Consider the following 17,677-nt stretch of genomic DNA (forward strand, 5'->3'; position numbering starts at 1 on the left):
GGCACCACAGACAGGGTTTAGCGCGTGTGCCCGCAAGCTGCTGTTTTGCTCCAATATTCTTGGCTGGTGTCTTTGTTTGTCAAATCCAAGTGAGCCCAAGGATTTCCGTACAACAACCCCAAGACAAGAAAGAGTCACACACCATTTGTATCATCCCAATTGTCTTGCAAAGTATTTTGTTGGCACCGTTTCTTTTTAATCAATGAACCGGGGACTATACAAGCAGCAACCTTTGCACAGTCTCGGAAGGAAGAGTTCGCCAGCTGCAGGGCTGGCACCCAGCAAATGGGCTTAAGGTGATGAATGCAGGGAGTCAGAGCCAGGGAAAGGTCATGTCACTTCTGGGATGTGAGTCTACCTCGGAGGCATGGAGTCTGGAGAGGCCAGTTTGGCACAAAACTGAGGTGGGATCCCTTGACTGGCGGAAGGAGAGCAGAGGATGCAAACTGGGGAAGATCCGTAATGTTTTCTAACTATGTAATTCATACGGATTGCAGAATTCAGCCTTTCTGGGCACAGAATTTGGATTCAAGCACACAAAACCGAGATGCAGTGGTACCTCTGGTTGCGAACGGGATCTGTTCCAGAGGCCTGTTCGCATTCGCAACATGAAAAGCCCTCAACCTGAAGCGCCGTATCTGCGCAGGTGCGTGGCATGATTTGGTGCTTGTGCGCATGCGCGAGCAGCAAAACCCGGAAGTAACCCTTTCTGGTACTTCTGGGTCGCCGCGGGACGCAACCTGAAAAGATGTAACATGAAGCAAACGTAACATGAGGTATGACTGTACAGTGGAACCTTGGTTTTCGAGCGTCTCAGAAGCCGAACGCCAAAAACCCATAAGTGATTGCTTCCGTTTCTGAACACGCCTCGGAAGTCAAACGGCTTCCGGTGTGTGTTTTTCCATTTTTTCAATGGAACCACCCACTGATCCTTGGTTTTCGAACATTTCGCAAGTCGAATGGTCTTCTGGAATGGATTACGTTTGAAAACCGAGGTTCTGCTGTAATAGCTGTGAGGTACAAATAGGAAGATATTTTGCTCTTGCTCCCGTCTCACTGCAAAGCCTTCCTGGACCTTCCTCAGCGCACACATCCTTAGAGAAAACTGGGGTGACTAAGGGGTGAATGGATCAGAGCAATGCAGCCAACAGATATGGGAACAGGGAGAATCAAAGCTGCAACAGTTTCCCAAAGGAACTGAGAGGGTAGCCTATGAGCCTTGCTGAACCCAGGCCCCCCAGCTCTGAGGACCCTCCCAGGCCTCAGATACTGCCCACCCCACTTCCCTCCCCAGGCCCCAATCTCCAGCCACAACACAAAGCACCGAGAGATCCGTATGTTTCCAAAGGAATCTTTCTTGTCCAGACCATCTTCACCAATGGAGCCAGTTTAATCTGCCATGTCCACAATAAGAGGAGCCACGTAGTCCGAGTGGCGGATCCCGAAGGTCAAGCCACGTTGCGGGGTGTGCTGCAGGAGGAAGGAGAGACGGAGGGACAGGGTTAGGCACCGCCAGCGGAGAGGAAGGGGTGGGGGCACCGAACAATGGAGAGTAGCTGGAAAGCTGGTGCAGTGGTTAGTGTTGGGATGCTTCCAAGAGAAAGGGGGCAATTTGCAAGCACCCAGCTGGATCCAGCCCACCGGCCAGCAATAATAATAATAATAAATTTATTTATATCCCACCCTCCCCAGCCGAAGCCGGGCTCAGAGCGGCTAACCACAATAAAATGATACAACATTCTAAAATCAGTTCATTATAAAATCAGTTCAAATCAGATTAATGGAAACCATTGGGCTAGAGTTTGCATAAAATCACCCTAGTCTCTTGGGACAGAGTGTTCCACCAGATCGGGGCCACAGCCGAAAAAGCCCTGGCTCTGGTTGAGGCCAGCCTAACTGTATAGGGCTTTAAAGGTCAAAACCAGCACCTTAAACCTGATCCTGTACTCCACCGGGAGCCAGTGCAGCTGGTATAGTACCGGGTGAATGTGATCCCACAGCGAGGACCCCGTAAGGAGCCTCACCACGGCATTCTGCACCCACTGGAGGTTCTGGATCAGTCTCAAGGGCAGCCCCACATAGAGCGAGTTACAATAATCCAGTCTGGAGGTGACCGTCGCGTGGATCACAGTGGCTAGGTTAGGGCGGGAGAGGTAAGGAGCCAACTGCTTAGCTTGGCGGAGATGAGGGTAGCCGGGCGATCTCCAGTCCTTGGCTCAGCATGAAACAGTGACTCGCAGCTTCCAAAGCCTTCGGAAGCTGGAGTATGCTCTAATCAGCAGAGTAAATAACATTGCGCAAACAGAAGTGGCAGGAGATGGCTGTGAGAGCATATTTACAGGCTCACCTACCTTGCAGGGTTGTTGTGAAGATTTAAAAAAGGGGAGAACTATGCCTGCCACCTTGAGCTCGTTGGAGAGATGTGGGATATCATAGAATCATGGAAAGGGGAATGGTTAAGTAAACTATGTGACTACGTGGAGTTAGCAAAATTGATGGACTTAATAAGGCATAAATCCAAAACTATAATTCAGAAACAATGGGAATGCTTAAATGAATATTCAAACAAAAACAACTTGGAGGTCCCGGTCCACAGGGAGGTTACACTGGCCAGGGCTAGAGAGGGAGGTTAGACCAGAGCCAGGGCCTTTTCGGCCGTGGCCCCGATCTGGTGGAACGCTCTGTCCCAAGAGACTAGGCCCCTGCGGGACTTGACATCTTTCCACAGGGCCTGCAAGACGGAGCTGCTCTGCCAGGTCTTTGGCCAAGGCGCAGTCTGACTCCCTCCTTTGGTAATCCTCAAAGAACTCTAGCCCAATGGTTGCCATTAATTTGACTCTGAATTGATTTGATTTTAGAATGAATTGATTTTAGAATGTATTTCAATTAATTGATTGTGGTTTTATGTAAACTGTGTTATTTTTACTGTTGTTAGCTGCTCTGAGCCCGGCTTCGGCTGGGGAGGGCGGGATATAAATAAAATATTATTATTATTATTATTATTATTATTATTATTATTATTAGTAATAATCTTTGCTGCAGGACAGTTCCCCCTCAACCCCATAATGCCTTCTGCTGCCACCTGCCCTCACCTTCTCAGGGCTGTAGGCTCCTGGACCCGGCTTCAGAGTGTTGTCTCCTGGGGGCATGTTGCGGGCCAGCATGCTGAAGTGCGGCGGCCGTTTCTTGTAGACGCTGGGATCCACCAGGCGGTAGTTGCAGGGCCCTGGTGTCTGTCGTGCAAGGAGGGGGGAAAGTGTCACTAGGTGTCAGGGAATGGTCTGGAGACAAGGACTGGGGAATGCCTTCTATGGTAGTGAAATAAAAAATTCAAGGTCTTATATACCATATTTTTCGCACCATAGGACGCACCGGACAATAGGACGCACCTTGTTTTAAAGGGGGGAGAACAAGAAAAAAAAATTCTCTCCCTCTCTGCCCAGCGCCCCTTCAGCGAAGCAGCAGGAGGCGCTACGCAGAGAGGGGGAGAATTTCCCCCTCTTGTTTTCCCCCTCTAAAACAAGGTGCCGTTTAAGGTGCGTTCAGACGCCTTCAGGCGGCTACCTTGGAAGCCTGGAGATCGAGAGGGGTCGGTGCGCACCGATCCCTCTCACTCCCCAGGCTTCAGGTTCCTTTCGACCTGCTCTTTGGGGCTGGCGGGGGGAAGGCCTCCACCAGCCCCAAAGAGCAGGTCAGGGAGCAGCGCAAAGGCGCGCGGCTATAGAGGCTCCTGCCATAGCCGCATGTCACATCTCCAGCCAGCAGAGGGTCGCGGGGCTATGCTGTCTTCGCTCCATAGGATGAACACACATTCCCCCCTTTCATTTTTGAAGGGGAAAAGGTGCGTCCTATGGTGCGAAAAAGAGGTTAAGCAGGGCTTCTTTAGCCCCGCACGCGCTCTCCCAGCTGGAGAGGTGGCGCGCGGCTATAGAGGCTCCTGCCATAGCCGCGCGTCACCTCTCCAGCCAGCAGAGGGTCGCGGGGCTATGCTGTCTTCGCTCCATAGGACAAACACACATTCCCCCCTTTCATTTTTGAAGGGGAAAAGGTGCGTCCTATGGTGCGAAAAATACGGTATATAATAAAGGGATGTGGGTGGCGCTGTGGGTTAAACCACAGAGCCTAGTGCTTGCCAATCAGAAGGTCGGCAGTTCGAATCACCGCAAAAGGGTGAGCTCCCGTTGCTTGGTCCCTGCTCCTGCCAACCTAGCAGTTCGAAAGAACATCAAAGTGCAAGTAGATAAATAGGTACCGCTCCGACGGGAAGGTAAACAGCGTTTCCGTGCGCTGCTCTGGTTCGCCAGAAGCGGCTTAGTCATGCTGGACACATGACCCGGAAGCTGTACGCCGGTTCCCTCGACCAATAAAGCGAGATGAGCGCCGCAACCCCAGAGTCGGCCACAACTGGACCTAATGGTCAGGGGTCCCTTTACCTTTACCTTTATATATAATAAATATTCATAAATGTACCAAGCAAACACGTACATAAATGTATAAACCACATGTCTGAAGCAGCACAGGAAAACATCCCTGAAACCATTTTGACTCCCAAACTGACCAAATGTTTTCTCTGCAAGGTCGAAGGAAAATGGAAAAGCCTCCCCATTGTCTTTTCCTTCACAAATCCTGTCTTAAGGGTATGTCTGTCTGTGTATGAATAGGGTGAGCCTGTGACCTGGCTCAGGAACTAAGTATTTATCATTACAAAAGACTGGCCAGGCTCCCCAGGGTATCCAATCAAGTGACCATTAACAGGTAGCCTGCCAGACAGGAGATAAACAATGCACTCAGATTTCTGTTGTAGACCGCCCTTTTTGTGATGTAGGTATGATATGTTTGGGGAGTGGTCTTAAGCTACACCCCTTCTGTGATGGATGGATGTATGATGTTTCTGGGGGTGGTCTTGGACTCCAGGGCTTGCAATTTAAAATGTCTATATAAGGGGGGACACACCTTTGTTCAGGGTCCTCCTCCTTTCCTGCGTGTGAAGGGGGCGCATAAAGATCAGGCTTACTAGCTGCTTTACTTCTCAATATTCTCTGGTTGGCCTTTGTTATTTTCTCTGACAGATGGAGAACCTACAAAGGACTCTATAAGGGCTCTTGTGTCCTCCATAAGGGAATAAGGGCATATTTTTGTTTATTACAGATGACCAGCTTCTCTCTGATGAAGAGCTGGAGGGGGATGAGTCGCCTGCCCCTTGTCCACAGCATGTTGAGAAGCAGAGAGAGAGGCAGAAGCTGAACAGCTTATAGGGGAGTTACCCAGTTATGAACTGCTAAGTAGTTTGGATCGTAGGTTTTGGAAACTAAAGCAAAAAAAACCCTTAGGATCTTTATTAAACGTAGCAGAGGTGCTGAGACTAGACTTTACAATCATCAGCGACAGGTGAAGACTTAAGTCAGGGGTTGGCAAAGAGCGTGGCGCTGTGGGTTAAACCACAGAGCCTAGGACTTGCCGATCAGCAGGTCGGCAGTTCAAATCCCCGCGATGATGGGGTGAGCTCCCGTTGCTCGGTCCCTGCTCCTGCCAACCCAGCAGTTCGAAAGCACACCAGTGCAAGTAGATAAATAGGTACCGCTCTGGTGGGAAGGTAAACAGCGTTTCCGTGTGCTGCTCTGGTTTGCCAGAAGCGGCTTAGTCATGCTGGCCACATGACCCGGAAGCTGTACGCCGGCTCCCTCCGCCAGTAAAGTAGATGAGTGCCGCAACCCCAGAGTTGGCCATGACTGGACCTAATGGTCAGGGGTCCCTTTACCTTTACCGGGCATGAGGCGGATCACTCCCGCAGAGATCCTCCGTGAGCCAGGCTGGCACATCACGGCACTGGAAATCACTTCTGCGCATGCCCAGATGCCGAAAACCGTGCCTGGGCAGAAGCAATTTCCAGCATCTGGGCATGTGCAGAGGCAATTTCCAGCATCAGAGCATGCGAAGAAGTGATTTCCAGAGCCACAGAAGAGAGTCCCCACGCTGCGCTTTGCTGGTTTAGCGCAGCACATGGGGACTGGCCAAGCGGGCAGCATGCTTCGGGGGCGGCTTATAGGCTGATTAAGCGACCCTCATGGGCCACTTCTGGCCCATGGGCCTTAGGTTGCTGACCTCTGACTTAAGTGTTTGAAAATAATCTCCATTTTGAAAGTATTGTTACTCTTTTGTTTAAGAACCAGATCAATGCACTACCCCACCATACCTGAAGGAGCGTCTCCACCCCCATCGTTCTGCCCAGACGCTAAGGTCCAGCGCCGAGGGCCTTATGGCAGTTCCCTCATTGTGAGAAGCCAAGTTACAGGGAACCAGGCACAGGGCCTTCTCGGTAGTGGCACCCGCTCTGTGGAACGCCCTCCCATCAGATGTCAAAGAGATAAACAACTACCTGACATTCAGAAGACATCTGAAGGCAGCCCTGTTCAGGGAAGTTTTTAATGTGTGACATTTTAATGTATTTTTCATCTTTGTTGGAAGCCGCCCAGAGTGGCTGGGGAATCCCAGCCAGATGGGCAGGGTAGAAATAATTAATTATTATTATTATTACAGTGGTAACCCGCAAGACGAATGCCTCGCAAGACGGAAAACCCGCTAGACGAAAGGGTTTTCCGTTTTTCAATGCGCTTCACAGGATGAATTTCCCTATGGGCTTGCTTCGCAAGACGAAAATGTCTTGCGAGTCTTGAGATTTTTTCCCGCTCCCCACCCACTTTTGCTAAGCCGCTAAACCACTAATAGCCTTTTAGCAGCTAATCCGCTAATCCCTTAAGCCTTTAATAGCCGCTAAGCCGCTAATAGCGCTAATCCGCTAATCCGCTAATAGGGTTGCTTCACAAGACGAAAAAACTGCTAGATGAAGAGACTCGCGGAACGAATTAATTTCGTCTTGTGAGGCACCACTGTATTATTAACAATAATAATAATAATAATTAAAATAACTACCCTGGATTTCTTGGTTGTGCGTTCATCAGACAATTTCAAGGTCACCGGAAGAGGATTTCCTAAATCTCTCACTCCACGGTCTTCAAAACCTGTCCGTTCTGCTACTCACCTTGCTGAGGTCCTCATAGAAGCTGCCGATAGACTTGCGCCCATAAATGGAGAAATTGGGGGCTGAGGTCTTGCCAACCACATTAGGCCCCAGCATGGGGGGGAGCCAGTAGGCTGCAGGCCCTAGAGGTGGGGGGCAGGAAGTGGAGAGAAGAGATTCAGTGGGGCATATGGGAACGTACAGAAGCGTGTGAGAACCTGGAACCTTCTGCGCTCAAAGCAAACCTTCTATTGCTGAGCCGCAACGGCCTTTCCAAAATAGAGACGTATGAAACTACCCCATACAGAGCCAAACCACCGGTCCAAGTCCAACAGAGGTATTTTAAGGGTAACGCGGCCGGTTTGACAGCACTGGGCGCAGCACTGCTGGGGGCACCACCATAATGCTATAGAACGGAGAGCGAAAGCCGAGGGGGGTACTGAATTTTCACACTGCACAGGGCACCACTGAAATTTGAGAGGCCATAGTCCTCCACTGGGTCCATGTCACTCAGGCCAAAGCGATGTTATAAGAATTCTAAGGTCTCAACTATAAATTAAATGTTCATAAATGTACAAGGCAAACACAGATGTAAGTAAACTGGTGCCTTGGTTTAAGAGCAGCTTAGTTTATGAACAACTTGGATTAAGAACGCTGCAAACCCGGAAGTAGGTGTTTGGGTTTGTGAACTTTGCCTTGGAAGCAGAACAGGTTGAGTGTGTTCCATTTGTAAATTGAGTCCCCCGCTGCTATGGGAAAGCACGTCTTGGTTTAAGAACGCTTTGGTTTAAGAATGGACTTCTGGAACGTATGAAGTTCGTAAACTAAGGTACCACTGTATATAAACCATGTATCTGAAATAGTACAGGAGAGCAAACCTGAAGCCATTTGGACTCTCCCAAATTGATCTCAATATTTCTCTGCAAGGAGGAAGGAAATGGGGAAAGTCTTTTGCTTACCTGTCTTAAGGGTGTATGAATAAGGTGAGCCTGTGACCTGGGTTCAGGAAGTAAAGTATTCACAAAAGAATGGCCAGACTGCCCAGGTAATGCAGTCAGTGACCATTAACAGATATCCCGGAAAACAGGATTTCTGCTGTAGACCGTATTCTTCTGTGATGTATGTATGATGTTTCTGGGAGTGGTCTTGGGCTACAGGGTGGGCAATTTCAAAAGTCTATATAGGGGCTTGCGCACCATTCTTTGGGGTTCTCCCTCCTGCGTGTGGTGAGTGGGGACCCTTTGGCAACAGTTCCTTGACTAAAATCAGGCTTACTAGCTATGGTTTTCCCAGTAGTGATGTATGGAAGTGAGAGCTGGACCATCAAGAAGGCTGATCGCCAAAGTATTGATGCTTTTGAATTCTGGTGCTGGAGGAGACTCTTGAGAGTCCCATGGACTGCAAGAAGATCAAACCTCTCCATTCTTAAGGAAACCAGCCCTGAGTGCTCACTGGAAGGACAGATCCTGCAGCTGAGGCTCCAAGACTTTGGCTACCTCATGAAAAGAGAAGACTCCCTGGAAAAGACCCTGATGCTGGGAAAGATTGAGGGCACAAGGAGAAGGGGACGACAGAGGACGAGATGGTTGTACAGTGTTCTCGAAGCTACAAACATGAGTCTGACCAAACTGCGGGAGGCAGTGGAAGACAGGAGTGTCTGGCGTGCTCTGGTCCAGGGGGTCACAAAGAGGCAGACACGACTAAACGACTAAACAACAGCCGCTTTTCTTCTCAATATTCTCTGGTTGGCCTCTGTTATTTTCTCTTACCAATAGGGAGCCCGCTTAAGGACTCTGTACGGGCTCTTGGATAAGGGAAAAGGAGCAATTTTTTTCTTATAACCAATAAATGTCATTTATACCTTTGTCTGCAAACCCCCTTCCCACCTGGCGTCCTCTCTCTCACCTGGTGTCTGGTCGTTCCGGAATTCCTTCGTCCGGTAGGCAAGGGAATACATGGGGGCAGAGCGGTAAGCCCATCTCCCTGCCTTCTCCGGGGAATAGCAACCTGTTGGAAGCAGAGAGCCACAATCTGATCAGGATGCAGAAGGGCACGGGGGAGGGTTGACATTCAGTCCCTTCCAGCTCTTTAACTCTATGATTCTCTGTATGAACCCCCTGTTGAAAAACCTCCGATGGAGAGTCCACCACCTTCTGAAGAAATCTGTTCCATTGATGAACAGTTCTTTACCACCAGGAAGTTATTCGTAAGGTTCAGTCACAATCTCCCTTCTTGTAACTTGAATGCATCTCCTATGGAGCCGCAGAAAAGCAAGTTTGCTCCACCTTCCCCAATGGAAGAACATTGGAATACGGCTGAGTTAGAAAGGGGAGTTTTGGTCTTGTGGCTGCTCCCTTTCTTCCCAAAAGAAAAATGGGAAGTGCCTCTTCACTAACTCTAGCCCCCTGTCTCACTACTAATTCCAATTGTTGACTTCTGCTAATAAAAGGAGCCTCTGCAGAGCAAGTCGGCAGCTTGCTTGGAGCATGCTTGCCGGAGTGCTTCTGTAGCCTTGTTGGAGTTCACCGATTGGGTCTGCATTGCTCCGGGACAGGAGGAAGGAAGTCAAATGACACCGAGGTTGGTTCAAAGAAAGAGTTTATTCTGCTCTCCGGATAGCAGAAGGCACTTCAAGTCCACAGCAAGTCCAAAGAAATGAGAAGTTTCATGCAGTATATATATCCTCCAGGCACCCTCTCCCCCCTTCCCCAGGAATCCAGCCATGTCGGCTTGTATATGCAGGTTGACATCACAGATGTTCCTGCTCCGGCACTCTTAACCATAAAAGGGATTTCCTTCCTACACTCCTGACCATAAAAGAATATTCCTCTTCCTACTCTTATCTTGGAGGAAGACCCCATCATCTCCGGGAACACGCTTCTGGCGTTTTTCAGACTTGGGTCTGTTCGTCTTTGTGGTCAAAACATAAGATAAGGCACAAACGTGTTTTCTCTGTTCTACTGGTGCAGTCAGGGTCATCCTTGACGTCACAAACTGATAAAGGAGAGAGCTGTGTTCTTGTTAAGCATTTGCTCAATGGCTCAAGTTTATGCATTTTAGCTAAGGAAAAATAGGGATTTTGGTGCAGTTTAAAACTGCTTGCACAGTCAGTTTTGGGTTTTGGGAAACACATTCCTTCACTTCTGCACAGCTCACTTGCATTCAAACTCCCGTCGTCCTAGTCATTCCTACATGGTGTGATGCCCTGGGAATCGGATTCAGAGGCTGAACCTGAGGTATCCCAGCCTGCACAGGAGTCCCTGCCTCCAGGGTCGGCTGAGCCGGGGCTGGGGCTTGAACCTGAAGCGCCCTCACCTGTGCCGGATCCTCAGGAGCAGACACCAGCAGAATCCGCTCTGGCTCCGGAGGTGATGGAGGACCCATTGCCTGCAGGTGTGCCTCTCTCAGCCCTGTCAGGGGAAGGTGAGGTTGCGTCTGGGTCCAGTAACCGTCCAGCCTCTCCGGAGCTGCAGAGGCTCAGGGCAAAGAGGCGGAGGGAACTAAGTTCTCGCAGGAGGAGTGCTTGCCTTCAGGCCAGGAGAGGCAAGTCACCTGTGGACCGGAGCCGCCCTGTGCCTCGGGGCAGATAAAAGCCAGCCAGCCCCAGGTTGCAGGAGCAACATCGTTGGTAACCTGTTCCTGCCGGTATCCTGACCTGCTCTCCTGCCAGAGTTCCTAACCACGCCCAACTCCTAGCTTTGGACCTCGCTTCGCCCTTGACGGACAGCCTCCATACCCTTGACCTAGGACCAGACTTAGACCACGCCGCACGGTAACACCCCCCCCCCCGGGACCAGCACGAATGGGGTGTCTCAGGCCCAGATTTCAAGACAGACCTGGCCCCGGGGTCCTAAAAGGCGGCACGTCCTTGGGGCGTCCGTAGATGGAATAAGCAGGAATCCCAGCCCTGCCCCTCATGGTCATGTTGGTTGGGATGAGGTAGCCCGGGCCAGGGGAGCAGCTCTCTTGGTCCTGGGAGTGGCGAGTGCCAAAGCTGTAGGCCGGGGCCCGGGTGCGAGAAGGGTCATGCAGTTGGTAGCCTGCAAGGAGAGCAGAAGCAGGAATGGAAGGTTAGATGTTGAGCCAGAGAGACATGGCGGGAGTGGGTGGGTGATGCTCTACCCCATTGTTCGCCAAACATTTTGGGGCCACTGCCTGCTAGGTTCCATAAACACACCCCAGGGCCCCTTCCCAAACCCTATGAAGGTGACCCCGAAACTGCAACTTATCCAGAATGCAGCAGCTAGACTGGTAACTGGGAGCGGCTGCTGAGACCATATAACACTGGTCTTGAAAGACCTACATTGGCTCCCATTATGTTTCCGAGCACAATTCAAAGTGTTGGTGCTGACCTTGAAAGCCCTAAACGGCCTCGGTCCAGTATACCTGAAGGAGCGTCTCCACCCCCATCGTTCTGCCCAGACACTGAGGTCCAGAGCCGATGACCTTCTGGTGGTTCCCTCACTGTGAGAAGCAAAGCTACAGGGAACCAGGCAGAGGGCCTTCTTGGTAGTGGAATGCTCTCCCACCAGATGTCAAAGAGAAAAACAACTACCAGACGTTTAGGAGACATCTGAAGGCAGCCCTGTTTAGGGAAGCTTTTAATGTTTGATGCATTACTGTATTTTAATGTTTTGTTGGAAGCCACCCAGAGTGGATTGGGAATCCCAGCCGGGCGGGCGGGATACAAATAAATTATTATTATTATTATTTATTATTAATTATTATTAATTATTTATAAATACATTATGCAGAATAGCGGCTTTCATCACCCGCTAGGGAAGCTAATAACCCAACAAAATTCAAAACAGTAACCATTAATTGCACATTTGCTCAAAATCGAATTGAAAGCATTTAGTCGATTTTAAAAAAATTAAGTTTAATACAAGATATTGCATGAGAAACATTTTTATGCATTCTCCCTAACGAAAATATATGGGGGAAGGGAATTTTTAGCATAAAATATTGTTTTGGTACAGTTTCTTCCCAACCACCACTTTTCAAGAACCAGTTTTTAAAATCCTGTGAGCAATCACAGCAAAGCTCAAAAGCAGGGAGAGAAATGACAACTGGCTGCCCCCTCTTGCTTGTCCCAAGAGCGACACTGTCTTGGAGAACTGGTTTTTGTTTTCTGCAAGTGGTTGTCATTTCCCTCCTGAGCTGACACCTCCTGTCCTTTTTCAGCCTTTTATTCCCATGCCCACCGCAACATCCAGCGGCAAGGAGTTCCACAAGTCATTTCTGTGCTGGGTAGACTGCTCCTGTTTAGCCCGTTCTAGGGTTTGAAAGCTGGACTTTGTCCCCACCCCAAATTCACTCACCTACGTTTGATGGGAGAGCATATTTGGGTCCAGGGCTGCTGTAGAGGGCAGCGATTGGCCCTCTGGGCCGGTGAGGGCGCCAAGACCCCACCCACACATCCGTAGACATGTCCAGGTCTTGGGAGAGGAAGGGAAAGGAGATTGTGAGCTGCTTTGAGACTTTTTAGGGTAGTGATAAAGCGAGATATCAAATCCAAACTCCTCCTCCTCTTCTTCTTCTTCTTCTTCCTGCTGTATAATAGGGGAATGCACTCTGGTAAGTGAAGAAACTTGCTAGTGCGAGTTAGGAAGGATAACACTAATCAATATAGCCTCTCCTGTTACTCGCAACATTCCCACAAAGTCATGCATCCACAGCAGTGACCAGAGGAGGAACGACTGCTGGGAGGAGCACAAAGATAAGAAATGTCATGGTGCTCCCACAGCTGTACATCAGACGCCTTCCTCTGCCCAGCTGCAACAAAACATGTCTCTCCCGCATTGGTTTCTGCAAACCTCTATCAGTTTGACTTCACCCCGCAAAGACGCACTCGTCTGTTGCCTCCCGAGAAATACGGATGCCAACAAACAACGCTGCAAAATCCAACTGTTTAGTTTAATTAATGCAACAAATCTGGCGAATTGGCTCCAGCTGTTCAAAGCCTGATAGTCATTGACCCTCCCAGCTCCCTTGCCTCTTAGTTCAGTGGCGTAGCGTGGGTTGTCAGCACCCGGGGCAAGGCAAGTAATTTGCGCCCCCCTCCCCGCTGCACTGTACCTCCCCCAGATAGTCCCTCGCTCTCTCTCCGCACCGCACCGCACGCCTGGCACCCTCCCCTCCACAGTGGGCGGCGACCCGAAGGCTCGGATCAGATTCGCACAGCCAGCACTGCAGTGAGAGAGAGTGAGTGAGCCAGGTAGGGGCAGAGAGCTGCGAGTGCGAGCGCGCCCCCCCCCCCAGATGTTGCGCCCGGTGCGGCCGGCCCCCCCTGCACCCCCCACGCTACGCCACTGTCTTAGTTGTCAGGTCAGGTCAGGCTGTGACCCAGAAGCAGTCCTGGAGCAGGTGACAATTTCCCCCTACAGATAATAACACCACACACAAATGCCATCTGTTCTGGATGCTTTAGCTGAGATTGCAGGGGGCTGGACTAGATGACCCAGGGGGTCCCTTCCAATTCTACGATTCTATGCATGCATAATGATAATAATAATTTAATGATAATTTTTTTATTTATACCCCACCCTTCTCGGTTCAGAAAACTGGGCTCAGGGCAGCTAACAACAAATTTAAAACAACTGATGCAAGAAAAAACATCATATAATACAGTACAGAACATGAATAACAATAAATTCAAAATCAATTTAGGGGGGAAATCCATCCAATAAGCATTAGATGATCACCAGGGCTAGCTGGCTAAGTTAGTCCTACTTGGGCCAGCGAGGAGACGAAGGGAGAATTAGCTGTGGGGTCTCAGAGAGGGTGATCTTCATAAAAGGGGAGGGGGAGGGAAGAGAAGGGAAAGAAAAGATCAGGCTGAATTCAAATTAAAGGCCAGGCGGAATAGCTTTGTCTTACAGGCCTTGTGGAAGGAGGTTAAATCCTGCAGGGCCCTGGTCTCATGGGACAGAGCATTCCACCAGGTCAGAGCCATCACTGAGAAGGCCCTGGCCCTGGTGGAGGATAGTCTGACTTCCTTAAGGCCTGGGACCCTAAGATAATTCCAGGCATCTGATGAAGTAGACAGAAGCCTGTGCCATAATCGGTGTGATGTTCCTTAATGCACTTTTGTATTTGCTTCTTTCTCTGTGTCTGCCGGGTTAGTCTCCCACATAGTTTCCAAACAAAACCAGCAAACACACGCCATTGTCTGGTTCTCGATCTCTCTCTCCCTCCTCTCTCTAGCCCAGTTGCCATGCCAGCGGGGACAGCAAAACAGAGATTGACCATGCGCTGGCGACAGGCGAGAGCAGTGTCCTTCTTTGCACAAAAGCACCCACATACACAGCTAAAGAATGCCTAGCAGATGCCCACCCAGCCCGTGCCCTTTAAAACTTCCTGGAATCGCAGGACTGTAGAGTTGGAAGGGGCCACAAAGGCCATCCAGTCTAACCCATCCAGAAATGCAGGAATCTATTTTTTTTTTTTAATAATAATAATAAAAAGGCAGTCTCTAGCCCTCCTGGAAGAAGAGTTATTACGCAAAATGCATAGTAAGCGAGAGGTGGCCCAGCTTGGCTGCTCCCGCCTCTTAAGTTTGTTCTTTTTTAGCCAAAGTCAGATCTGTCCTGGACAAGTGAGTTGTTTGGATACCAGGCAATGAGGAATCCCCAGGACCCTATCTGCCAAGAAGAAGAAGAAGAAGAAGAAGAAGAAGAAGAAGAAGAAGAAGTTCGATTATTGCAATAATTATTTCACATTTTTAAGTCCTTGGATTTTCTGTTGCTTCAAAGTATTTTGTGCTATCTTATTTTAATTCATCACACACAGAGCGAGAAACCCAGCCAGCCTAGCTCTGGGAGCTGGAGTACACTTCTTCATGCATGTACGAGAGAGAGAGAGGGAAATACTTGGATGAGAGGGAGAGCATAGTAGTTATAAGCAGTGCTCTTTTTTCCCTCTAAACAAATGTTTAGGGGTGCTCTCATTTTCCTACTCCTATTGAAATGCTGCCCCTCAATGAGGCCAAACTTAATTCACAAAATGTTTAGGGGTATGCGTACCCCTGAGTACCCCCAGGAAAAAAGCGCTGGTTATAAGGAACCCAAAGTGTCCACACACACATACACACCCCGCCCTGTAATGCAAGAATCACGGCTAGAGAGAGATGCAGGGAACATGATAGACCCCTATATAAAGCATATAGATCTTATTGCAATTTAGTTCTAAGGCGGTGTTTCGGAATGACCCCTCCTCACCTGATCTCTTGAGGCTATTGGAGGATCACCTGGCCAGGTCCTCAGGTGTACGCAGGGAAGCGTTGGCGCCGGGGCAGCTTCAGCTAAACTCGCCTAGCCGTTTGGATGAGTCCCTTCCGTGGACGGTCCAGGCGAGGGAGTCCCTGCAAGGGAGAGTCATTCCAAGGAATCGTAGAACTGTATGTAACGTCGGAAGGGACCCCAAGCTCTTTGCAAAGGCGGGAAGGACAGCTTAAAAACCCCAGCCTATGCTGGAAAACCTCCGATGAATCGCTAGAAGCGTAGAGTTGGAAGAGACCCAAGAACCATCTAGTCCAGGCATCCCCAAACTCGGCCCTCCAGCTGTTTTGGGACTACAAATCCCATCATCCCTAGCTAACAGGACCCGTGGTCAGGGATGATGGGAACTGTAGTCCCCAAACAGCTGGAGTGGCCGAGTTTGGGGATGCCTGATCTAGTCCACACACACACACACACGCTACGCGCCACGCAGGAATCTCGGCTAAAGAACCCCAGTTGCCTCGATTCCACCACCAGTTTCTCCCCCAATATTCTGCCACTCGTCCCAGCCAGACATGCGGCGACGGACGAGGGCACCCCCGCCGCCTTTCCAACCAGCAGAGGACAGATCCCAGGAGATCCAGCGGGGTTGGGATGGGGAGATCTTGGAAGGAGAGGGGGAGCCTTTCAGAAAAGCGATCCCCGACGGGGTGTGGGATCCCCGCCGCTTAAAGGTCTCATCCCCAGCCACTGAAGAGGCGGAGAAGGGATGGATCTTGCGGGAGACGGGGCTGGGATCTCGGAGCACCGACCTGGGGCTGGGAGCGGACGGCAGGGAGAGCCGCTGGACCGCCGCTCGGCGCAAGGCGGACCCCGGAGAGAGAGAGAAGCAGCCGGACTGAGCCGGCCCGGAGCTGCCCCAACCTCCGTCCCTCCGGCCCGCAGTGTGTACGCTGTTTCCCGGCAACGGCGCCTCCTCCTTTCCCCGGTCCCGGGGCGGCCCCAGCGCAGCGCCCGCTGCGTCCCTAACCAGCGCCTCCGGTCTGCCTGCTTAAAGTCTGTCCTGGGTTCAAGAGAGCGGGCGGAGAGGGGAGGTGTCAGACGGGCTCCTAGTAGGTCTCGGGTTTCTCACTGTAACATTTTTACGGGGTTTCTCTTTTGTTGCAATGTGATTGTAATTGAGTTTCCAATTTTTTAAAACAGCTTTCCCCATCGAACGGTTTTATGAACAATTGTTGCAAGCGGCTCTGGTTTGTTTGGTATTACGAATAACTCAGTACAGTGGTCCCTCAGGTTACATACGGTTACATGCGCTTCAGGTTACAAACTCCGCTAACCCAGAAATAGTGCTTCAGGTTAAGAACTTTGCTTCAGGATGAGAACAGAAATCGGGCTCCGGCGGCGCGGTGGCAGCAGAAGGCCCCATTAGCTAAAGTGGTGCTTCAGGTTAAGAACATTAAGTACCTCACCTGAAAATTAAGTACTTAACCTGATGTGCCACTGTACTTTTTTTCTTTTAAAAAATGTAGAAGGGGAAGAAATGGAGGCAGTGAGAGATTTTACTTTCTTGGGCTCCATAATCACTGCAGATGGTGACAGCAGCCACGAAATTAAAAGACGCCTGCTTCTTGGGAGAAAAGCGATGACAAATCTAGACAGCAACTTAAAAAACAGAGACATTACTTTGCCGACAAAGGTCCATATAGTTCAAGCCATGGTTTTCCCGGTAGTGATGTATGGAAGTGAGAGCTGGACCATAAAGAAGGCTGATCGCCGAAGAATGGATGCTTTTGAATTCTGGTGCTGGAGGAGACTCTTGAGAGTCCCATGGACTGCAAGAAGATCCAACCTCTCCATTCTGAAGGAAATCAGCCCTGAGTGCTCACTGGAAGGACAGATCCTGAAGCTGAGGCTCCAAGACTTTGGCCACCTCATGAGAAGAGAAGACTCCCTGGAAAAGACCCTGATGTTGGGAAAGATGGAGGGCACAAGGAGAAGGGGACGGCAGAGGACGAGATGGTGGGACAGTGTTCTTGAAGCTACCAGCATGAGTTTGACCAAACTGCGGGAGGCGGTGGAGGACAGGGGTGCCTGGCGTGCTCTGGTCCAGGGGGTCACAAAGAGTCAGACACGACTAAACAACAACTTTCCTTTTGACTCAAGAAAACCACCATTTTATGGTTTGAATCGGGGAAAATAAATACAGTAAGTGGACAAAAGTACAAAGATTCACAAAATGTTTAGGGGTATGCGTCCCCCCCCCCCGAAAAAAACACTGTGAATAACGCTATATAAATTTAAAGAAACGAAAACCACTGGCTGGAGTTACGCAGAGAGGGAAGGGCATTCCACACATGCTCAGAGAACTGCCTTTTCTGTTTTCTTTGCAAATGAACTCACATCTGAGTTGACGGCAAGAGCCGTTGGACAGCGGAATGGT

The 17,677-nt window shown here is 50.1% G+C and overlaps 1 protein-coding gene across 3 annotated transcripts; it reads right to left on the bottom strand.

The window, feature by feature from the left end:
- Positions 1–174: 174 nt before the first annotated feature.
- LOC310659213 (ciliary microtubule associated protein 1A-like) lies at positions 175–16,205 on the bottom strand. Of its 3 annotated transcripts, XM_083402451.1 has the most exons (9): positions 16,050–16,205; positions 15,238–15,380; positions 13,321–13,398; positions 12,340–12,592; positions 10,855–11,058; positions 8,924–9,025; positions 7,040–7,161; positions 3,093–3,233; positions 175–1,470 (listed from the first exon to the last, which is right to left on the bottom strand). In XM_083402451.1, the coding sequence occupies exons 4-9, from the start codon at positions 12,446–12,448 to the stop codon at positions 1,390–1,392; spliced, it is 759 nt and encodes a 252-aa protein (XP_083258577.1). In that variant the 5' UTR covers positions 12,449–12,592; positions 13,321–13,398; positions 15,238–15,380; positions 16,050–16,205; the 3' UTR covers positions 175–1,389. The 3 variants fall into 3 exon arrangements, with proteins under 3 accessions (XP_083258577.1, XP_083258578.1, XP_083258579.1); XM_083402452.1 differs by lacking the exon at positions 13,321–13,398 and having other exon boundaries at positions 12,340–12,570; XM_083402453.1 differs by lacking the exon at positions 13,321–13,398 and having other exon boundaries at positions 12,340–12,567; positions 15,228–15,380.
- Between the last annotated feature and the right edge of the window lie 1,472 nt (positions 16,206–17,677).

Source organism: Podarcis tiliguerta, assembly GCF_965153285.1.
Source record: "Podarcis tiliguerta genome assembly, chromosome: 10".
Taxonomy (NCBI): Eukaryota; Metazoa; Chordata; class Lepidosauria; order Squamata; family Lacertidae; genus Podarcis; species Podarcis tiliguerta.

Excerpts from the sequence above, each read along its gene's own strand:
- LOC310659213 (XM_083402452.1), bottom strand. The coding sequence starts at position 12,448 with ATGTCTACGGATGTGTGGGTGGGGTCTTGGCGCCCTCACCGGCCCAGA. Across the intron at positions 11,059-12,339 it reads TGCTCTCCCATCAAACGTAG|GCTACCAACTGCATGACCCT; the intron begins GTGAGTGAATTT and ends CTCTCCTTGCAG. Across the intron at positions 7,162-8,923 it reads CCGGAACGACCAGACACCAG|GGCCTGCAGCCTACTGGCTC; the intron begins GTGAGAGAGAGG and ends CCCCACCTCTAG.